Genomic DNA, 25057 nt, shown 5'->3' with positions numbered 1-25057 from the left:
AAAACATGGTATTTTTTCTTTAGAAAACACGTTTATCTGTGTATATGCCTATTTTAGTCATTGATAAATACCACAATATTATTACTTAATTTGTGCAGGTAAATGTATGAAACAGACACCATCTAACTGACTACTCATGGGGCAAATGTAATAAAATCAAAGAAGGGTGCCATATAACCCACTACAGTTACAATAAAATATGTGTTGGTGTTCCACTAGATTGTGGTGATATCCACATTTAGTGGACATCCACTATTTGTAGTGGACAGTAAATCTATTGACCTCTGTGTCTATGTCCACAATACAGAGTGGACAATCACTATAACAAGCTTCTGCTATGGTCGGCTTTACAAAAACTATCTGATATTTGTCCTCACCTCTTGACTGTACAATAAACAGAGGATGTTGACCCATCTTCACAGTCACTAAGGTCACAGTCTAGAGAAAAAATGGAAATAGCACACTCATAAACTGAAATCATCTTGCAATAGAGGCACATTTAGAGTTGTTGATAATATATATGTAGATTAATTCGAAAGAATGATTACAAGTCAATGAGAGTTACACCTTTAGAGGCTGTCCATTTAGTCACTTGGCAGGGGGTCAAGTGGAAGTCGGGGATTTTCTTTTTGAGCCAGAAAACTAACATAATGGTTCCTTTATCCATAAATCAAAGCAAGATAAATATTTTTTAAGCTATTTAGGGCCAGACATTATTATCAACAAACACAAAATCACAGCCCCACTCTATATTTATATTTGCAGCTTGAAATCTCAAATAAAAAGATATTCTAAGTGAGTTTTGAGAGTACTCTTGAATGGGATCACTGTGTCTTTGTGTCTAAGTTCAGTGGGCAATTCATTCCACATTGCTGGGCCCTGGTATGCAAAAGAACGCTGTCCATATGACTTTCTTTACATAGTGGGAATAATGAGTATACGATTGTCAGAAGAGGAATGTATCTTGCTGGTGTATACACATGGGTGAGGTCAGATAGGTATGTTGACTAGAGTCCGTCAGTCAAATGTAGCACAGAGAACAAATTTTGTGTTTGATTCTGGATCGAATGGATAGCCAGTGTAGGGTACAGAGCAGCTGTGTTTTTAACTTTTTGAAGTTTCTGGAGTAGATACTGAGATGAACCAGACAGAACTGAGTTACAATAGTCCAGTCTTGAAAGTACTAATGAACACACAAGTGTTTTTTGTGGTATCAACTGAAAGATATTTGTGAATGGAGCTGATGCATCTCAGCTTAAGATATGCAGCCTTGCATATGTTCATGACCTGTTGGTGCAATGTGAGAGTATTGTCCAGAGTAACACCTAGGTTTCATACTGATTGTGTGAATTTAATGTTGGTGTTGATGATATTTACTGTCTGAGGTAAAGGATGTGAATGAGAAAGTCTTTGTGTTGTGATCAGAATGGCCTCCGTTTTATCATCATTCATCTGCAGCTTGTGACATATCATCCATGATTTCACATCAGAAATGCACTTCTCTACACCCTGAATGGTAGCATCAACTTAAGTTGGGTGGCTAGATTTGTATATTTGGGTGTCATCAGCATACAATTGGTGAGACACTGGATGATGATCTATGACACTTGAGAGCGGTTGAGAATATAGAATGAAGAGAACAGGTCCAAAAACAGACCCCTGTGGAACACCACAACATAGATTAACTGGGCTGGAGTGTATTCCATTTGCAGACACAATTTGTGTCCTGTTGCCAAGAAGGACTTGAACCACAGTAAGGCTGTATCATGAATGCCAAATACATGCTGGAGACGGTGAAGAAATATATCATGGTCTATTGTGTCAAATGCTGCAGACAAATCAAGGAGGGTGAGGACTGTAATCTTTCTGCTATCCAAAGCAGAGAGAATGTCATTAACTACTTTTAGAAGAGCAGTTTCAGTACTGTGGCAAGGGCGATATGCAGATTGTACATTGCTAAATAGACTGTTTGAATTCAGATGAGATTCAAGCTGGGATAGAATTTTTTCTAAGATTTTTTATATGAATGGGAGATTAGAAACTGGGTGGTAGTTCTTTAAATCGTTATGGTCTAGTGTTGGTTTCTTCAGCAGAGGTTTTACAATGGCAGTTTTGAAAAATGATGGAAATTCTCCTGATGAGAGAGAGGTATTAATAACATCAGTTAGTGAAGGCAATACTGGATCTAAGCACTCAAGCAGCAGTGATGTTGGAATTGGATCAAGTTCACATGACTTTGGTGCACTCTTCATCAGGATTGTACGTACGATATCCATAGAGATAGGTTCAAATGCTGCTAATGGTTGCCGCTCAAATTCTGTATCCCAACTGTATGGTGACGACAAGTCAATTGAAATTGTGGTGTCAAGCTTAACTCTAATGGTTTGTACTTTGTCACGGAAGAAATATGCAAACATTTTCAGTAGGTCAACTGGAGAGAAGGTAGTTGGAAGTGGTGTAGATTTGTTCCTTGACATTAGCTTGTTAGTGATCTCGAAGAGCTCTTTGCAGCTGGAACTTTACATGATCTTAGTAGTGTAGTGGGCTGATTTCGCTGCATGGACTATATTTTTGACATTCTTCTTAGCGGCTTCATAGATTTGCTTATGAATAGTGAGTCTGGTGGAAAGCCAAAGCCTCTCAGCTTTACAGCGGTCTCTTTTAGCAGGGTGAAGCTGGTCCCTAACACTGCTATACCATGGAGAACACTTTTGAATTGATACTCTGCACTTGGTAGCTAGGGCATGTTTGTCGAGCAAAGAACACAGGCAGTTATTGAGTTGATCTGCTGTAGGAGGTAAGCAAGTTGTTAGGTTAGCTTGGATGTCATGCATTAGTATGGTTCTATTTATCATACGGAGGTTTCTCTTAGTAGCAGATAAAGGTGGAGGGTTAGGGACTGATACGTCAAGATGGCATATAATGCAGAGGTGATCTGATGCAAGTTCATGGGATACCAGGGAGGACCGTAGAATGTTGTCATCAGGTCTATGAAGAATCCAGTCTAAAATGTGACCTTGTTTATGGGTGGGTTGGTTAACTGACTGTTTGAGGTTGAAAACATTGATGGAATCTAGGAGTTTTGATGTGCTTGGGCTTCCGGGACAGTCAAAGTGAAAGCTGTAATCTCCAAGAATAATCAGGTTGCCACCTATTGAATTTCCATAGTCCTGGAGATTTGGAAACTGCACCAAAAAGAGAGATTCAGTCAGCTTGTTTTTTCTACTAGGAGGAGGGCGGTATAGGCAGAAAAAATGGACTGACCTTTGCTCCAATGTGAGTGTGGTCTGGACTAGTTCAAACGATGTGTGGTCGAAATAGAATATTGTGGTGTGGTGAAGACGCTTGATCATGGAGTTCTTTGTGATGACAGCAATTTCACCTCCACCAGAGTTAGGTGGAACGACTTGATGGAGTAACCAGTGGATGTTAGATCTGCACACTTGGGCTCATTGCCTTATGTTTTTAGCCATGTTTCCGTCAGGAAAAAGATGTCAATATTCTGGTTGTTGATAAAATTAACTACTTCTGTGCGCTTTTCCGGTGGTCCTATTGATTGGGCATTGAATAATGCAATACGCATATGTATCTCTTGGATAGTTGACACAAAGGTTGATGAATTAATTGGGATTTGAATTAGGTTATCAAAATAAAGGTCGAATTTTTAAATTGTTGAGCCGGAAAGGGCATAAGGGAGATAACTGGAATTCTTCTTTCTGTTCTACGCCGGCCAGCTTTGAAACATTTGTTTTTTTGCTTCTGTTTACATTTAGGTAATGATGAATGTAGTCTCAGTTCATTTAGTCTAGAGCACAATGTGGAGAGCCAAGGAGTGGTCACGTAAAGCAATTTATGAGGGTCCGTCATAGCATAAACAGGTTGACTGGCGAGTATCACATAATGGCAGTTTGTTCAAAAACATGTGAAGTTGTAGTAGTGGAGCAAGACAGCTGAGAAAATGTCTAATTGTTCTAGTTTCCAAAACAAGGAGATGAAACACATACGAACTGAACAGCCAAGACATAATGAACACAATAACGTAGACAAAGACAGATGACAAGCACAAATATCACGAAAACAGCACAAAAAATCGGAACATCTGCTTCAAGCCGGTTAAGCGATAGCAGCCATCTTGATCTTCCAGCTATCAGAAACCATAAGTTCATATTTTTTTAAATTTTTACAGAATTTTTCCAGGGAAAGAAATTATTATATTTTTCAAAGCATCTTGTTTTTACTCTTTCTTGTGTTACTGTTTATTTGAGCCTACACATGTGACGTAAGACCCTAAAGAGACCATCTCAAGTCCCCTAAAGTATGTGAGACGGCTTCTACATAACCTGACGTAAGAATATACTCCACGTGTTAGGGAGCGGCTTTGGAAAGGAAATATTTTCCCTCACAAATCCAGTGGAAGAGTGAGAAGCATTGTCCTTACGAAAATGTAAAAGGATATGGGAATGTAACCTGCTGAGCCATGACTATAGGTCCAACCAGATCGATATGAGCTTTTTAGGATGAAAGAACTCTTGAGATAAAAGCTGAAGATTTGGACTTGCCTATCATCCCATGGATGGGTAACAACAGAGAACCATTTCACTCATATGCAATGTTTATGGTAACTGTCCTAATTTCGAGTGCTGAGACACAAAGCACACTCATCTGGCCTGGGGTTATTTTCCAATATGCAGAATGAATAACCAACTTTATTCAGGATGAAAGTGGCTTTCTCTGTCACGGGTAAAAAGAGGCATGATCTTCCTCAATGTGACAACATGGTCTTTCTTCAGAGCTCACACTAGGTCCTGAAGTTGGCCTTGAGATGAAGTTTCCAGAATAGACAGGAATATCATCACTAAAGTCTGATTCCCCATGAACATGATCTACTGTACCAGCAATACTGGATACATGATCAACACCATTTTCTTTGAGAACAAACTAGACACCAGTGGAATACTTTTCAAGCTTGCCAATATGACCATTCATGAAGCAGAACATTAGTGACAAAATTTTCAGAATATTCATTGTGGCAGCCATATTGGATGTCTGTGGTGCAACATTTTCTTATCGGACCAACTAGATCTCACATTTCTGGTGAAAATCCGATGTCAATATGACCATCAATTCTTGTAGGATAAAGATAACAAGATGTTCTAGACTGGCATCAGATGGGGACCATTTCAATGATGACCAACATAAGAACAGTTGTGACAAGAAGATTTTCAAGACTGACATGGCAGTCATATTTGCAGTCAGTCAGACAGGTACCATTTTCATTCAGGCCCAATGTGATATCATTATTTAGTCTAATGGAGAAAACCCCATGTCAAAATGACTTTCTGCTCAGGAGGACTAGCAATAACAAGATTTTCAAGATGGCCACCACAGAGGCCATACTTTATGACAGACTGGTGTCATTTTCTCTTTGGACCATCTAGACATTGTACCCTGGTGGAAATGTCAACATGGCTTTCGATTTACAAGGAATAGCAACAAGATTTTCAAAATGACTGCCATACTGACCATATTGGATTTCAGATCAGCACAATTTTAATTTAAACCCAACTTGACACCATTAAGTCTCCTAGTGAAACACTCATGCTTATACAACTTTCCATTCAGCAACAATAACGTGTCAAGTTGGCTGCCATGGTGGATACAATGAATCACAGACTGGTAGCAATTTTGATCGTGATTTTTCACATTCAACAAATATGACCAAATTTTGTGCACTCATTTAAACAAAATGGTATCCATACCCGATGTCAAATTTGCTCACCAGTTAATTATTTACCCTAATTAGGAAACAGTTACAGAATTTTCTTAGTTACAGTTCTGTTCTCTCATCCTCTCTGCCTTTTTTCTTTAGTCAGCCATTAGTATATGTTATTCAAACTGATAAGACTTTACAAACAGCTGCATCATGATATAGTTCTTTATAAATACCCAAAACAGACTGACAAACATAATCTTTTTTGTGTATTTGATAAGAGTCTATGTAAATTTGATATTTCAATATATTCATTCAACAACTATTTTATGGACACTTGATGATTTGGTATATTATGAAGAATGAGGATGAATTTTGTGTAGTGCAAGACAATGGACACCAACCTATACATTTTGAAGTGAGTCTGCTTTGTCAGGGCCCTTACCAACCATCTATACTCGCTTATAAGTCGAGTCAAACGACAAACAACAAAGATCCTGATCTGCCATAGCATAATGTGCCTGCAGATCAAGGTCCATGTTAATTGTTCTGCTGACTACTCCTAACAAACTGCACAGACCCAGATCTGCCAGTACATTATGCAACAGCAGATCTGGGTCTGTGCAGTTTGCAGTTGGGCTCAACTTATAAGCGAGTAAATACAGTACATAAATATAATTTGTTTTCAAAAGTTAAATACTCCAATATTCAACACACTATAAACCTTAAATCAAACAAGTAGAACAAACCCTGATATTATCTGACAGCGGATCTGGTTGTTCACAGCTGGGTAAGGTTTGTATATGGGCAAAATGCATTCCAAAAATTTGATATTGTTATGTTGAATTTTGAATTTGATATACGCACATGTCCAACTAATCTTTGTTTTGACAACATAATTATCCCCATCTATAAAATCTTAACATTTATTGACAGATCAAGGAGTACAGAATGTCTGTCAGGCATACAGTTCATTTATTTACAGTACAGAATGTCTGTCAGGCATACAGTTCATTTATTTACCTTCCAATATATGCCGGAAATGAGGCAAAATACAGAGCTTGTGACGTCCACTTAAAGAAGGCATTTCACTCTCATTATCTTGATTTGCAAATGGTGGTGGTGGTAATATGGTTATTACTTTAACTGTCTTCTTACCTGGAAGTAAAAAAAAAGAAAAAACACTTTACTACATTAAGTATAAAGTTGGTTGTCTCAAGTGCAAACATCTTTCATTTTCTCAAAGATTTCTCTCCATCCATCCATCAATTAATTAATCTACCAATTAAGAGTTCAAATTAAAACCATTCAATCCTAATGTGCAATTCATTCCAAACCAGCTGAACTTGCATTTTTAAAGAACTTTACAAAAGTATAACCCATATAAATGGGCAAATTAATAATAGCAGATATATCTATCTAGATTGTATAAAGTGGAAAGCACACTGCCCGGGTCTTGTTCATTGCAATTACATATATAAAATTTTGCTGTTGCCTACCTATATTGTACAAATAATATAGCAAATTACCCAATTTTAGCATGATCTGATCTTGTATATATTTTTTAACATACCATTCTGTGCTCACTTGCATATGTTATGAGTATCATTTATTCTGCTTATTAAATGTGTTTAGAACTGGGTCAGAAATATGGCCTCCAAGTGGCAACTAGTAACAAGCTCAGCTGATGATATACAAAATTATTTATCAATCTCCATGGAATTCATTCATTATTAAATCCAACCACAATCTTGACTACAGAAACCAGGTGTAATCAAAATCTGCTCAGATATATAGGACTTGAAGAGTCAATCGGATACAAGACAATGCACCACTTGTTCAGATCTTAATGACATAAGCACATATTCTAAGTCGGATCAAAATTAGACCAGAAAGATGCACACACACCCCCCGTACTGGTAACAAATTCGACAATCTGATGCAAGATCACCTCAATGATATGCATGAATCATGCACATTATCAAATTCATCATAGCAGATATGGTATGGTAGCAACACAGAGGGTAGGGTTACTGGCTCTGGATTCCCTGGCCTGCTTTCGTTGTGCTGCTGTAGCTCCCCTATTGGCCTCGGAAGCTGCAATCAATTTTACTGATAGAGGAGTGACATACATCCCTGTCCTGGGAAGTCTGCTCCCATGTGTCATAGCCAATGCCAGAGTTCTTCAATGACATCTTCAGGATGTCATTATATCGTTTTATCTGTCCTCCTTTGCTGAGTTTTCCTTGTTCAATGCTTGCCATAAGAGAGTTTTTTTGAAAACCGGTGGTCTGGCATGTAAGCTACATAGCCTGCCCATCACAACTGTGACTGCATCAGGATGGTGTAGATACTAGGCAGGCTTACTTGAAAATAAATTACAAATGCTGTACTATTTATACTGTACATGTATGATCAAAACATGAAACATTATGACATGTACAGTGTACATCATAATTCTTTCCAAAGTTTATTCAACAAACCTTAAAAAAAAATAACACTGTTCATCAGAGGGCATGACAATTTTCTAAACTGCATCTATTGTATTGACCAGTGACCATTTAAGTCATGAACAAACTCAGTGCACCAGATAACTTTTGGACCTATTGGGTATTTTCACTCATAAAATTAATTTTAGTCAAATTAGATTTTTAATAAAGTATCTGGGTATTTTTCAATCTGAAATGATAATTTTTAGAAATCAATTTATTTGCACTCGTATAATCCTTGGCGACATTCTTTCTACCCAGGAACTCTGTTATATTGTTGCACCCTATGACCAAATATTTTTCACTCTGTATCTGGTACAATGGATACTTCTCAGCATTTTCTCAGTATCACAACAATTACTTCCAAGCATGGTAATGATTGTCTCCACAAATCAAGTTTCCTATGAAATCTTGTTTCCATCAATAGTCTGTTTCCGCAGATTTATCAATAATACCCGAGAGAATACTCCTCACTACTGATATTGACAGACTGGTTGAGAATATAAGTGTTAAAATTTTCAGGCTTGTTAAATTTCCCCCTCAGATTCCCAACATCTTTAGAGTCCATATGAAATTATCTGAATGCTTGATTTAATGCATGAAACGAACAAGCCAGAGTGCAGTCAACTGCAACAATAGAAGTTGGACTTCTTACTGCCATTGTTTACATCCTATGTGCATTTTGGTTTATTTTAACAAAACTGTTAAGTTGCACCAAGCAATAAAATTAGGATGTTTAAATCTGCTGTTTATCTGCACAAATATAAGCACAGAAACATTGATCTTTTGAGTGATGAAAAAATGCTTTCATATATGGTACTTATACAGGAAGGAAAAAAAAAAAATCCGGCATTTAACTGTTCTAATTAAGTAAAATATGTGGATACATTGCTTATCTGGGGCATTGCAAAATGATTTAAATGGAAAAGTTACTTTCTGTGAAGTTACAATGATCAGCAGGCTGTCAGAGGAGTGACATTCTTACTATGAAGTCAGCCATTATGCCCGTTATTGTGATGTGATGCGATTTGGATTTTTAATGTAGCTTTAAACAATTTTTTAGTCTTATCACTATGATGTTTGCAATGTGGCAGTTTATAGTCATGTCTAGCACTGGGGTATTGCCGCAGACATGTAGCATGATGTCCCACCCAGTCACATATCCTAATACCAGGCCAACCAGTCCTAAACACTGATTTTCTTAATGCTGAACGCCAAGTGAGGCAGCTGTCAGCACCATTTTTATGCCTCTTTGGTATGACTTGGCTGGGGATCTAACCCATGACCTCCCGCATCCGAGGCGAACGCTCTAATCACTAACGTCTGTTATTGCAGCTTACTGCCTCATGTCAACGGTCAATCAGGACAATTCCTATCAGTTACTGTTCAATGTTATGTTTCAATGTTTCAAAATGTACTTCTTGAATGAAACTGTCGTCACAAAACCATATGCTTTAAAACTAAAAAGATACTGATTTGTGAAAGACTTGTTCCAACTGAGAAATGCAGTGACGCCAAGTTCTCATTTATTGCATAAAACTGGTTTCTAGCATTATAAGAAAAACTAAATATAATTATTTATTTTCCCAATCAGAGACAAACGATTTAATTAAATTTAGAGAAAACTGAAACTGCCTTGTTTCATATTTAAAAATTAGTTCTTTTCTTCCTAACAATCTGAATAAGTGTATTCATTTCTAGTGATATCTCATCCCGTCCTTCTCTCTCCCCCAGTCCACCACACACCCCTTCCTGTAGTGTAATAAGCGAAATGGGCAGATTACTTAAATGACTTAAATCTGGTTCACAGCAAATGGGCAATGCCATGCTTCAATGTCTCAAAATAAACAGTGCCGTTTGGGTGACTATGGTCACACTGATTTCACTAATTTCACATTGCTGGCCTAATTGCTAAACCCTGTACAAATACGCATTTGGTCTGTGTTCTTTGGCAAGAAAGTTTATTTGTATTCACACCAACTTAATAAAAAGGACAATGGGTCAAAACATAACAAATTAGTAAAGAAACTGATAAACAATATTTATTAGATATTTTGGAAAAGTTCTGCAGTATTTGACATGTGCATTGAAAGAATGTACACCCCAAACAATGCAAACAATCCATGATTACTGCTGTATTTGGTTCATGATGGAAACAGTGTGAAAGGATAAAGTTACTCTGTAGGTATGTGGATTTTCTGTAATCCATGGAAATTTTCTGTAATCCATGGAAATTTTCCAGCCCTGTATAATTGTCTTTTTTATGACAGCTGACTTTCAGAATAACGTAATCAGTAAACTTACTCTTGCTGGTAGCAGCATCATGTCCAATGGTGTCGACAGCCTCAGTGTCCCCCCCTGTGCAAGGCGGCTCTGTTAGTGAAAATCTGATATCTTTGCCTCCCTCTGCTGAACAGAAGTCTGTATTGGCATCAGCATCATCTACTTCTGTGGGTTTTGTTTCCCCCAAATTTCCAAAACCTTGAGCCATGGAAGAAACGGGTCCAAGCAGCTCCGTTTCGTCAGAAATTCTTTAAGTCACTGTTTCTCATCCTACAAGAGATAAGATTTCATAAACATTTATTAAGGTAATGTAGGTTGGTGGTGAGAGTATAAACTAATTATAATGATGCAACAGTTACTTGCTACTGCCACATTACATTACTTTTCTGGGACTCTAGTTGCCAGTCCAAGTTAATTATTCCCTCCTTCAATTACTACTGGGGTGTGTTGGGTAGAAATTGAAAAAACTGTTCCATCTGACTTCTAAATCATAGCCAACATATGGCATACCATCCTGTTGCAACTTGGACCTATATCACAGGACAAAAGAGAAGTTGGAAGGAATCTCTGCAACAGTACCAGGCAAATATTACATAATTAAAACCAAAATCTACATTTTAAACACAGTAATAAATTACCTATAATTACTTTCTTGCTGAATTTACAAGTCTGGACACAGACATATGGCTGGCATCAACAAAACTGGTATGTCAAACAATTGTATTTACCCATATGGTATGAATTTTCACTACTGTAAGCTGTTAAGATGGTAGAATGTTCAGCCATGTCTGCCATCATTATAGCAACAGCCCAACAAAAAAATGCTTTCACTCAGGTGAGCTAAAGGTTAAAGGTAAAAATACTGAGATGGTATCATGAGACTGCCAAGAGGTAGCTCTCACAACATCACCCAAGGAAAAGAATGATTCAAATAAGCACAAGATGTCACATTAACCCCGTCTTCATTAACAAAATAGTCCCACACAGTAAGGCATGCTTAACAGTGAGAACAAATAACCTGGAATCAGTGGCTGCTGAAATAATCCTACCAGTGGTCATCTTAGGGTGACAGGTCACTGATCCATACAAGAAAGTCTAGTGGGCCACCAGCCTTTTCTTGACCAAGGAATGAATGTACAGAGTAGTTTCATGGCCAATCCTGTCCACCCTACCTTGAAGAGAAGGACATCCATAGATATGGTGGGGTGTGGTGAAGGTGGGGAAGACTCACTTACTGCAAATGGGGGTATGGGTACCCACATCCTTTAGGGATGAAAAAATAAACACACTCCCACTGCAACCAGCATTCAATAGCTACCGTCATGAATCATGCTCATTTGCAACATGGCACTTGTGGTCATAGAAATTATGTAAAGTTGCCAGTGGAAAAGGATACGTATGATAATCACAAAAACTGGCAACTTTATAATGATTTACAATGATTAACATGGGACGTTTTTATTCCTCCAACAAGCACAGTCTTAAAATCTTGGTTATATTTTTCTAAATAAAGTATATAATAATAATATAAAGTATAATAATGTGTTCCAAATTCTTGTAAGGATTTATAAGACGATTTCAAACCAATAAGTAATGTTTATCAAAGACAATGTCAAATCACACATGTAATCAGTATTTTCATAAAAATGATCACTGTGAATTGCCAATCGATCAACAGGTGTCTTAATTTCTTTGCTAAGATCTAACCTATGCGGCTTCATAATCCCATTATAATCACTTGAACTTTGTTGGCTTGCACACAGTTTAATTGATCCTAGCTTTGTGGAAACATGTTGTTGCTGTTGTAGGGTTTAACGCCATTTTTCAGCACACGATAAGCTATACATGGCGGCCAGTACTAATGATGGAGGAAGAACCCAGGAAAACCCCAGAAAGAACCATCAACCCACGAGAAGCTACTGGCAATCTTTCTCACATACCCATATTGGCTGAATCCGAGGCTCAAACCATAACGGAAAGCGCTTTAGACCACTCGGGGCCCCTTGTGGAAGAAAAAAAATAAATAATTTTCAAGACAAAAAAAAAAATTTGCATGCCAAGAATTCATCTGTTGGAATTTTCATGCATCCAAAATTAAATCATATTAATATTTGTACGTGGTTTTCATTGTCTGCCATATCCAGCTGAGGATATGTCAATGGAGAGCTCCTTGTTTAGCCTTATCACAATCAAGATCTCCAAAGTCTTAACAGGGAATCTGCTACAGATTGGTGCAGAGACCATTCTATGAGGACTATCTTGCCACAAAAATATTCATTTTGCCAGGAATGCGACAAACTCAGGGCAATCATTCTGAAGTTACCCATAAAAGGAGGTTCCAGACCTTCAAACAGAGAGATGGGGCAACTATTCGTCCTTGTTCCGAGAGGTACACTACCACAAATATGTTGTTGGAGACCATTACACATCAACTTATTTATTCTATGACCCCAGAAGAATCAGTCCTCCTAGCTCAAGATGTGCAACTCACCTAGAATCTGACACATGTGCAAACAGATACGAACGATATTAAGGGGTATGCAAATTCATCTGCCACATCCGATATTTGAAGAAAGCCAGAGCTAGAAAAATCTTTTGTCCAAGGGTTCCTGTGTCTGAGGCCAAATCCCAAGAGAAAGATGCTGATGTTAGAAGTGGTGTCATGAGTTACCAGAAAATTCAGGTATGATTTAGGCACACTTGGCAGCATTTCTGAAATACCAGAGTGTGTTTATCAACCATCTATGCTCTGATGCACTGAAGGACATAAATAAACCATTTCCAATGTTGCTATTTGAAAACAAATAAAAAGTATAAATGAAATCCATGAAATCTTTACAGAAAAATAAAAGAACATAAACTTCTTAAAATGTTTTTTCCAAATAAAACAACCAGATATCTGTCACAGCTGAAGTAACTTGGAGAAAACCAGATTCACCAAGCAGAGAACATGTGAATGTGGTTGTCACATGATACCAGGGGTCACACTACTAAAGCTGTACCGATTAATCTGCCATACTCATAATCAGGTCAATTATTAGAACAATCGGTAAAATCGGTATCAGCAGAAATTATCAGTGCCGATGTAAATAAATTTCCAAAATATAAATTTAGTCATCACATTCTTCTTGACATGGCTTGAATTTTAAATCAGAATTAAATAGTGGAAATTAAGGAATAAACCTTTGATTTGCAGGTTAATTGAAAGACAAATATATTCTTAAAACTAAATACTTTTTAACACACTTGCTGTAAACTACTGCTGATTGTCTGCACACAATTTATCAATACCATTCATGCACTCATCAAAATCACAGCAGCCAACCAACCAATGAGGCCTCGTGTGGCTATTGAACTTCCAGCATACACATTGGCAAATAGCTAGGCAGATTAGATAGCTAGTGAAATTTCCAACTACTACGAAACTACGACTCACTATAGTCAATCTGTTCTTTAGCCAGTCATACAATGCTGCTAATCAACGAATAGTGGTTGCACGCTGAAGCAGCTGAATGCCGACATACAAATATTATACAGCACTGATATTAGCATTATTAATATTGTAAACTATTAAATATATTCCCAAGCCTATGCATAATGTCGCACCTGACACACTCAAGCTTAATATGGAATTGCTTCAAAGTAAATGCAGTTGACGAATCCAAAGTAAATTGCACATTTTGCAAAGCATGCATTTCCAGAGGTGGAAAGGATTCTAAAAACACATCAAATCTTGTCCAGCACTTGCACTTCAAGCACATTGTCGAACATGGCCTGTTTCTGGCAGATAAAAAAAAAGGATGCGCAGTTAACCTCAGCAGCTGCAGCAACTCCTTGTACTCTGTCTATTGATGCCATGCTGGACCGGAAGCAGCCATTTGCATCTGACGAACCAAGAGCTATTAGTTGGCACAAAGCTACTGCAGAGTTCATGCTGTAGATGTGCAACCATTTTCCGTTGTTGAAGACATTGGATTTCGATGTCTGACGGCCAAGGCAGGGCCGCGCAATAAAATTCCAAGTCAGAAGTACTTTTCCACATCTTTGATACCTGACATGCATAAGGTGATACAAAGCAATGTGCATGATTTAGTTTCTGCCCAATCTGACCTTAGTTTGACCTCTGATGCGTAGTCAGACCCGTCCATCCGTGTAGCCTTGTTGAGTCTTAAGGCACACTGGCTGACGGAAGACGTTCAGTGGAAACAGGTGATTTTTAGCAGCAACGCCTCTCGATGAATCACACACAGGAGAATATTTGGCAAGCAAACTGATAAAATTATGCAAGGAATATAACACTCCCAAAACTCATATCCATGTTCTTCTGCGTGACGGAGGTGCAAACATGATTAAAGCAATGTGTCTGACTGAACTCGACAGCATCAGACGTTTTGCACACACGCTGCAGTTTGTTGTCAGTGATGTCATTCTGTCGCAACGAGCTGTCAAAGATGTTTTGGCGATCTCGCAATCCATAGTCACCAAGTTCCGGCACTCCATCCTGGCACAACAGCAGCTCGAAGAGCAGCAGGAAAAATTTGGCGTTGCCCGTATATAGTACATGTATGACAGGTCAATTGTAAGCATAGTCCTACAATGTACGACAAAGCACATGTTGTTTTTGTTACCACCCCACCCCCGGAACAAAAATATCGGGTGATGTGTGTCTTACGTTGTAGGACTATTGTAAGCAACGTTACAAGCCCCTGTGGACTGAACAGTGGAAGTTCTGGACAAATTCTCAAGAATATCTCACATCTGACAGCCCATACTGACAATGTTTCACATATTAAATGTTCAACTACCTTCGTCCGACTATACTTACTCGGATGTCTTTTTTCTGACGGAATACAATCACAAAAATGTGGAAGGTTTTCTATTCCTTTGCCATTGTACATATACTGTTGGTTGAAATGCGATGGTAACCAAGGAATGCCGAAGTCAGTTGCAGTAGGAGAATGTTTTTATATCGAAATTGAGAAAAGACATGCTTTGAAAACGATTTGATATCTGCGTTTCGTTATATAAGGTTCAACCAATCTAAAATTACTTTTCATATTATTACATCTAGCCAAGCTGATAAATAATTGTATTAACTGCAGCAAGCATGCGCACACTCAGATGGCGGGAAATATTCATCCGGGTACTCTGGGTTACTCTGTAGTCTGGTTCCCTGACATATCTCCACTCCGTTATAACGCAAGACTAGTTACTCTGATTCTTCTGGTCGGGAAGACGTGACAGAAAAAGCCGATGATATTCCGAGTGATTGGACACGTCAGCCAAACATTGGAATCGGAATGTCCTCGGCCCTGTCATAAGGTTTGTAAAGAAACCTCGGAATAATAACTAAATTGGGAACTACTTTTATGCAGGAAAAAGACAAGATCCTCAGTCTTCTATCTCAAACGTATTGAGTACACAGACATAATCAAAACGCCAAACTAATAAATGTATATCTATTCCCTCAAAATAGTCAAGGTTAATATAATGACTTGATTAAGATCATTGCTTGATGTTGACCACACCACATGGTAGATCAATTTGTCTGTAAAGATCAGTTCTCTTTGGGACATTTTGTTTTATTTTTTTGGCGTATAACTTTCCTTCTGTGTTGTTCGGCACTTCCTGGCAAGACTTTACGTGTATGATTAGTTAGTTCATCAGCATTATGGAAATATCATGTTTAAACTATTTGCTTTCGTGATTTCGCTAGTATCAGTAAATGTGAATAGTAAGATTTATTTATTTAAAAGGGATTGGGATCCATATGACGCAAAATATGGCCATTTCTCGGAGAGGGAGAGACTGGAAATGCTCGAAGCTGCTAAAAACATGTTTCATTTTGGCTATGACAATTACATGAAATACGCATTTCCTACCGACGAATTGAACCCCATTTACTGTAAGGGCAGAGGCCCTGACTACGAAAATCCGTAAGTGTATCCCATAAGATTCTGATATTACTGATGACATCTCCGTCCATACGAGTCACAGGGGTTCGTTACATTGAAAATTAGATTTGTTTTTGCCACAAAAATTAAAACGCATCACAATGTATATTAACGATATTTACTGCAGACTCGAGGTTGTTCTGATCTTACCTTTTGGTCAATGGTGAAATCCAAGACTGTCCCAATGCAAACGTCACTGTCGGACCGTTTCTTGTTCAGACATCAATATCGACGAACAATTGTTGCATTTTTTCCACTATGTCACAAACTGAACGAAGTGTGTCAAGCTGTTTTGAAAATTGATCAATTCTTGATTATGAATGGCTTAAGTTGGAAATTAGCAGACGCAATTAGGATAACTAGTGTCTGTCTTTGTGTTATTTGTTACAGGTTAGACTCCTAATTTTCTTTGTAATGAACCCCTGTGCATGAATTAGGTCTCGAATTGACCAATGTGGGTATGTGAGAAAGATTGCTGATAACTTCCTGTGAGTCTGTCATTCTTCCCAGTGCTAGACATCACTATAAATTGCCACACTGCAGACATTGTTGCGATATGACTGAAAACTTGTTAAAGCTACGTTAAAAATCCAAATCACACACATACACATATCACTTTGTGCGTTAGATATACTAATAAATCACATTCTGTTGTGCATGTCAATCACATGAGACCAAATGCTTGACTTCCCCCCCCCCTTTTTTTCTTCAAGTAAAACATTGAAATTTCAACCATTTTTGTTATTCTTTCATAAGCAAATAGATCAATCAATAATCAGATGTGTAAACAAATGGACACACAAACAAGCAGAAACATGTAAAGACTTTCAATCTTCATGGGTTGAATAAATCATTTGGTTATTGCTCAAGTTAAAAATCCAATTGTTAATATATAATTCATATTTCTAAAAGCATTTCAAGAATACAAGGTTTTGACATGTGGCATAAAGTCATGTTCTGTTAGGTACATGTTTAATATTAATGCACTGAAAATAAACTATTTGAACAGTTCTCTATATCATTCAGTATCATGCTGCGTCCATCATCTCCACCACAAATACAATATTTAACCAAATTAAAATCAGCTGTCTTTGGCAAAAGCACTTATTTTTGTGAAAAGTATTTGTACATAAAAGTTTGGCATAATTCACATGCTATGAAATTTTAATTCCATAAATGATGTTATATCCCTAAGATCATTGTCCAGATATACTCTTTCAAGATGACAACCTTAGGGACATCATTCAAAATATTTTTTTAAAAAATGTTGATGTTTATGTTTGTTAAAATAACTACATTTCTATTTAAGAGCAATATACATAATTATGGTTCAACTTCACTACTTTTTTATATAAGCCAGGGAACTTTCAGCTTTATTTTTACTTTCATGCTATAGGGGCACTTAAGTACAAGTATAATCTATGTATCATTTTGATTAAGTAAATATCCTTAATCACAATTAAATCAGATTTGTACCTTAAATATATGTGATTACTAATGTTGACAATAATTTGCTCACACGTTGCATTGTGGGTATTTGGGTATACAATTGAGACATCTGAAAACAACCCATATGTTTGTGTCTGAAAAGCAGATGTAAAGTGTTTTAGGAACCAACTGAGGCAGAAAACCTGCATCCTTGATTCATCAGGGACCTTCATTAAAAATCTTGGGAATTCCATGAATATTTGAAAATGTTTTGATATGTTTCGTACTTGAGTGACTTGAAGCTTAATTTAAAGACCTTCTGATAGCTGTATCCAATCTTCATTTGTTAATTTTGGAAAATGATGCAAGGTTCCAAGGTTCAGTTGCATGTTTTTTTTATATTTAAAGACTCTTATTGAGACACTAGTATGGGATTGCTTTTTTTTATTACAGAATCAAACTGTTGTTCACATTAACACAAGGGAACCAGGGTTCACACATGTACCGTATTTCAAAAGTTGTTGATAAAAGTTTATAAAAATTGTGATTATTTCTTCACAGTATGATTTCTCACTTTCAGAACATAGGCAAGTGATATTTTATTTAACATAAAATTAACCTTATTATAAATAATAAATAAGTCAGAATATGATTTGCCAATAAATGTTTGTAAATTAAAAAAAATTCAAATACGACCATTACTTTCCAGGGTCTTTTCTTAGTGTGGGAATTGTATACATTAAACTGGAAATTACTAATTATTTTTTGAGATGTAAATAGGTGATTCTTTTTTAAAAAGAGGGGCATTTGGTATAGTTTGCATATGCCGTATGAATCCATGGATATCCCATTCTATGCTTTTTTCATTCATTCACACAGAAAAAGAAAGTGTATTTTTTATGCCAGATCTGGCATGATGGAGAAGCCTCATAATACTTTTTTAGTCCAGAATAGTGCTCCAAGAAAAAGATTTTTAGACTCGTGCCCAGAGCTGGTGACTTAAATAAACTCACAAGCCCCAACTGAAATTCCACAAGCCTGGGCTCCAATTTCCACATGCCCCAAATTTCCCCTTTTTTAATATTGTCACAAAATGTTGCAATAGCTACATTTTGAAGATAAATTCAATAGGGTTCAAAGGGGTTTGAAGGTAATGCAGGTGCCTTTAGTGTTCATCACTACACTCAGTTGTGACTGGATGGTACTGGTGTTCAGACTTCTGCTGGATTCTCTGAGTGAATCCTGGTCAGAACCAAGTTGACCTACCAGTATGTTGATGTGTTGATTGCAGTATGTGCAAAGAATTAGTAGATGTGCCCCTCCCCCCCCCCTTATCTTTCTTTTTTTTGCTGGTGTGCTTCACAAAGTAAAACTCAATCAACCAAGAGTTCTGGAATTTATTTTTGTTGGGCATTGCTGATAGCTAATTGTATCCTAAAGTTTTGGGAATACAGAATTGTACTTTTAGCATGACATGATATACTTCAGTTTGATTAAAATCAGATCTCAATTTCATGTAGGACAGTGATGATCTGATTTAGATTGCACGTTTTATGGCAGGTATGTCAACATCTTGACAACACATTTACACATTTGGTCAGTGCAATTACAAGTTTCCTCAGGCAAATTAGATTTTGTTTCAAGAAGCCCAACAGGCAGGATGGGCCCAATCTAAAATTACAGGGGTGTCAGGCTATTGGATTTTTGGAGCACTGCAAAGCTTATTATAACTAAATAAAATATAATAATAGTAACAATAAAAGCTGTCATGCCAAGTGAACCATACCATTGAAATATGTGAACATGTCAGAGAATAGTTGTATTCATTTGTCCAGATGCCTTAGTTGTCTTTACAGGACAACATGGACATTGCTTTTCGGCTAATGCAAATGCACAGTTTATACCATATACCTTTGGGCCTTAGATGATATGGTCCCTTTAACTAGTAGTATAACAGATGTATGGAATCTAGAACTATATGAATAAAACCATGTACCCTGTACATATAAATATACATGAATTTTCTACAGAAGTGTCCTTGACAGTGAATGTTAGAATTGAGTTGAAGTTTTCTTTGGTACTCAACCTCTTTCACTTCCCTTTCACTAAGTTCATCTGTTTGACTGGCAGACTGTCCTTGTAAACATTTGCATTTCCAGATGGTAAGTTAGATTAACTTAACTAGATATGCATGCCTACCAAGTGGTATAAAGGTGTTGTTTAGAATATTTATTTTAAACACATTTTCTATTGCCTTGAAAACAATACAGAATGTTAAACGTTATGTTGTGCACATCATAACTTTCAAACCATTTTATGTATTTCAGCCAAACTCGATATGCATATTACCATTCTGGAAGTCATGAATCTGATCTGGTTTTATTAAATTTGCTTTTGTCATTGAATTCTTGGAGAAGTTCAGTAAAGATTAAGATCCAGATATATTAATGGAAGAATCTTGCATCGGATTAGCAGGGCTTGCTAGTACTCTGAGTACTATACTTCTGATAAGATATTTGTAAAACTTTGGATAGTTTGCTTTTATCATCAAGATCTCGGAAAAGTTTGATAATGAGTGAGATTCACACATAGTAATGTGGAGATTTTGCATCAATTGGCTGTTACCATTCTGAATTCTGTTTTTCTGGTCAGATTTTGATCAGATTTGGGACAAAAACATATAATCAGGATCTTCCATGAGTTCCTTAATGAGCAAGATCCACGCATATTAATGAAGTTACGTTTTATCTGATTGGCTGACCTGGTTACCATTCTTGGGACTGATTTTGATTCAACTTGTTGAATAGATCTAGCTGCCCACTGAGTTTTATTATGAGAAAGATGTACACATACAATGTTAAAAATTAGTTTTAAAATCATATGCATTGTAATTATTTTTTATTTTCCTTTAAAACACCAGTCTTCTTTCTAAAGGAAAGCAATGGAAGTAGCCAATGATGTTGACTATTGAGTCACAGGTTTCTGTTACACATCATTTTGCATTATTTTATAGAATTTAACCGATTCAGTTCCATTTTTTGAATTTGTAAAAAAAAAATGTCATTTATAATTTAATTGTATAAAAAAAACATTTTTATCCTGAAATACATATACTTCCAAATATAATTACTGAGAGTAATGAAACCCATGGACTCAACACAAAAAATCCATTTGAATTATAATTTAATTTGTATAATAGTAATGTGATTCTGATGACAAATTAAACCTTTGTCTTCAAAAAAAGACCTTGGATGACTTAGTTATGTAAAACAGACCAAACATAATAATAATGTCTCTATCTTTGGAAAGAATTTTTTACTGGGCAATTCAAAAATAGGTCAGCTGACTTAATACATGCCATATATACTCACTTATAAGTGGAGTTTAGCTCCAAACTGTACAGACTCGGATCTGCCAGTGCATACTGCTCTGGCAGATCTGGGTCTTTGCAGTTTGTTAGGAGTAGTCAGTAGAACAAACCACATAGACCTTTTATCTGCTGGCACATTGTTTCAGCAGTTCAGGATTTTTTTTTTCTTTTTTTTTTGCAGTTTGACTTAAGAGAGATGATATAAAGTAAGTCAAGTCCATTTGCAAATTTTTGTTTATTCCCTAGTGGTAATGTTACGATTTTATCTCTGGCTTTATTTAAAGTACACTTTTGTTGGGACAGTTTTGGAACTTGAACATTCATTGCACTAGATCTAATTTAGTTTACCCAATTTAGGTCTTTGTGACCAACAGGCAAACATTAAGTTGTTGTGTTTAGTTCTGTTTCAAGGTAATTGTAAATCATCTTTTTTATATTTAACACTATTTTGATGCTTCTGCACTCCATACTATAACAGAACAATTAACCCCAGTACATTTCAACAGTTGTTTATATCTTTATGAATTTTATATATTACAGCATGTGTTTCCATGTCATTTGTTTTATAATACTTCTTTGCAGTGAGAACATTAATATCAATGATGTTCTGGGAGACTACTGCTTGACGTTGGTTGATGTCCTGGATACTCTGGCAGTAAGATGATTTCAGTCTTTCTTAAAGACCCGTAACGTCGGCATTTTGAGCACTTCTGTTAAATTACATGGAAACGTCAATCTGTCTTTTTCAGTCAATTTAACTGATAAATCTGGTTAAGTGAATTTTATGAAAGACTAATTTAGACAAGCAGTTGGTGGAGGGAGATGGTTGGAGGGGGTGGGTTTGGAAAATTTACCATTTTAGTAAATGTAGCAACCACTTCTCACAATCTGTTATAGAAAAAAACTTTATTTCCTTGCATCCATATCTTACTTCTAATACAGTGGTCCCCCTCTTGAATGGCCCCCCTGACCAGCATCCACTCGCTTCTTATGGCCAGAATCCCTAGGCACCGAAGAATTTGTGTTCAAAAGTACCCCTCAAGAATGGCCACCCCTTTAACGTGACTAGCATTCAGCAAATTAGTACATAAATTTAAGATGTTCCCCTCACAAGTGGCTACTTTTTATTTCAAATGTGTCCAGAATCAATAATTCATAGCGTAAGGTAAGTAATCAGATTATCTCTCCTGTCGATACCTGTCTCCCCATGTCAGGTTTCCATTACTGAAAGAAGTGTTGACTAAAGTACATCTAACACTACAGTTAACATTATATCATTATCTGTAAAAGCCGACGCTTACAGGAAATGGACTCAACAATGCTGTGATCGAGTTTTGGACTGCACACATCTGTCGAGTTTTCTTTGATGATTACAACCAGATGTAAATTGTCAAGATCATAACATTACAAAAGGATTGGCCGTATAAGAGGGGAACCACTGTATATGCATTGTGACACCTTTCTTCCAGACATTTCCGTGTTATTTAACAATTTTTTATTTTACCAAGACACAAATTTAAAATTTAGTTTTTGTCTGTGAATTTCATATAAGCATAGTGTATAACCCTAAGTATTCATATTCTCTGAAACTGCTGTTCCTAATATAAATTACTCCTTTTGGGCTCAGATTTGTACATGTTGAATAGACCCAATATACTCTCATGAATGTTGTAAGATCTCTCCAATGGAGGCAGGAACGGTGGAGCCATACTTGCAACCAGAAGGATGTGGGTTTGAACCCTGCTTTGTGATAAGCTATGGTTTGTCCTTTTGGAAAATATTTTACTCCACTCAGAACTAAATAACTGTTTTACTCCACTCAGAACTAAATAACTGTTTTGTTTTGCCATAAAACACCAAAACAAACCAATCCGAAAAAAAAATACCTTTGCATTGGTTATACTGAAAATTTGAGATTTGTCAAATGTTATATAAATAAAACTTGTAGATTGCTAAAAAGTGCTTATAAACCCTACAAACAACTGAATTAAGTTGAACACCATGTTCATATTATAAGAGTGTACAGATGTCTTTATTAAAATCTCAAATTTCCCTCCATCTTTGTTGAGAGAGTTGATAGTGATTCCATTTTACTGGGACCTAATGCATAAATAACATTTCTTACAGATAATGGGAAATAGCAGTGAATTTAAGAGAGCAGTCCAGCTGGTGATTGATAATCTGTCTTTTGAGAAATCCAACACAGTTCAAGTTTTTGAAGCTACTATAAGGTAGAAAATTATCAGCATTTTCATGCACATATTAATATGTAGCTACTGAATATTATTCCCACTTTAAGTGTACATACCAGGTCATATGTATCCCTTTCTGGTGATAGTGTTGAAGTTGGTGGTGGCCAACATCATCACCATGAAGATGTTGTCATAAAGTTTTTGAAATTGATAAACCATGTGCAGTCAACCCAAGTATAAAATAAAGAGAGTGGAGCTTGACTAAATTGTCCTTTATATACATGTGTTCTTTTATATAGAGGGTGAGTACTCTTGTCATATGAAAATGTAGAGGTTCTTAGGGATAATAGGATTATTTGTGAGAAACTTTACTGCATTATTACATTTAATAATAATAATAATATGTTCATACAGAGTGCTTTACATTTATCATACTGTTCATGGGAGCCATACATTACTGACCTATGTTATGAGGAGGCACCTTATCGCATTGGATGATCCAGCAATGCTTTGTTCTGATAGCACATTAAAACAGAATAATAAGTGAAGTGAAATCTTTTTTTATTTGGGGTTAATTAACAAAGAATTAAAATAAAGGGAACTGTGATATCTCAGTTGGTGGAGAATCATGGGTTTGGTACCTACCCATGGTCAGCCTGGGCTGGCTGCCTCAGTGTGTCCTTGGGAAAGGTACTTATCTTCCATTTTCTTGGCAAGATATAGCAGTAATGTGTTAAAACTGTGATAAAAATGCAGTTAGAACAAACATCATCACCCCATATTTTTTTCAAAGTAAATTCCTAAGCAATGATAGAATAAAATTAATCAATAAAATGAGATCTGTGAACAAACCAATGTTGTAAGGGGGACAGTCGTATACTGAGATGTTTTATTGTGCAGGAATACTGTATGACTTGGTGTGTATGTTTGTAAATGATATACCATACATCATAGCACTGTGTGCAGGTGAGACATTGTGTAAACTATGTACAATATATCATAGCACTGTGTGCAGGTGAGACATTGTGTAAACTATGTACAATATATCATAGCACTGTGTGCAGGTGAGATATTTTGTAAATGATACACCATATATCATAGCACTGTGTGCAGGTGAGGGGTTTAACACCATGTTTCAGCACACGATAGGCTATACATGGCGGCCAGTATATATGGTGGAGGAAGAACCCGGGAAAACCCCAGAAAGAACCACCGACCCATGAGAAACTACTGGCAAACTTTCTCACATACCCACACTGGCTGAATCCGAGACTCGAACCGGCACAGACAGAGGTGAGATGGCAGTAATCCATAACAGAGCGCTTTAGACCACTCGGCCACTATGGGCCGCGGTGAGACATTGTGTAAACTATGTACGATATATCATAGCACTGTGTGCAGGTGAGATATTTTTTAAATGATATACCATACATCATAGCATGGTTTACATGTTTAAAAACTAAGTTTTAGGGCAAAAGATAATGATTTATTAAGAATTTATAATAAATATTTTTAATTTAACCAGATGATTACAGAATCTTACTGTAAAGCAATATTTCTAACCTCATTAAATTTTAAGGAAATTAAGTTTTGCAATATGAGTGACAGAACATTTTAGCAAATCACTAAAA

At 36.6% G+C, this 25057-nt stretch overlaps 2 protein-coding genes across 2 annotated transcripts in view; one reads left to right on the top strand and one right to left on the bottom strand.

The window, feature by feature from the left end:
• LOC149802228 (uncharacterized) overlaps positions 1–15581 on the bottom strand; it is a 63141-nt gene extending 47560 nt beyond the window's left edge. Inside the window, exons 1-4 of the mRNA XM_089956659.1 lie at positions 15308–15581; positions 10504–10752; positions 6734–6868; positions 378–438 (exon numbers count right to left, since the gene is read on the bottom strand). Coding sequence (XP_089812785.1) covers positions 378–438; positions 6734–6868; positions 10504–10690 — 383 coding nt within the window. The 5' untranslated portion in view covers positions 10691–10752; positions 15308–15581. The remainder of the gene's footprint in view (positions 1–377; positions 439–6733; positions 6869–10503; positions 10753–15307) is intronic.
• A 528-nt stretch (positions 15582–16109) lies between these two features.
• LOC149802227 (ER degradation-enhancing alpha-mannosidase-like protein 1) overlaps positions 16110–25057 on the top strand; it is a 55239-nt gene continuing 46291 nt past the window's right edge. Inside the window, exons 1-3 of the mRNA XM_089956658.1 lie at positions 16110–16418; positions 21817–21889; positions 23362–23465. Of these exons, the coding sequence (XP_089812784.1) occupies positions 16165–16418; positions 21817–21889; positions 23362–23465 (431 nt within the window). The 5' untranslated portion in view covers positions 16110–16164. The remainder of the gene's footprint in view (positions 16419–21816; positions 21890–23361; positions 23466–25057) is intronic.

This window comes from Sinohyriopsis cumingii, chromosome 4 (assembly GCF_028554795.1).
Source record: "Sinohyriopsis cumingii isolate HCF-2022 chromosome 4, ASM2855479v2, whole genome shotgun sequence".
NCBI lineage: Eukaryota > Metazoa > Mollusca > Bivalvia > Unionida > Unionidae > Sinohyriopsis > Sinohyriopsis cumingii.
Note: the sequence above shows the minus strand (reverse complement) of the source record. Positions and strands in the feature narration are given on the sequence as shown.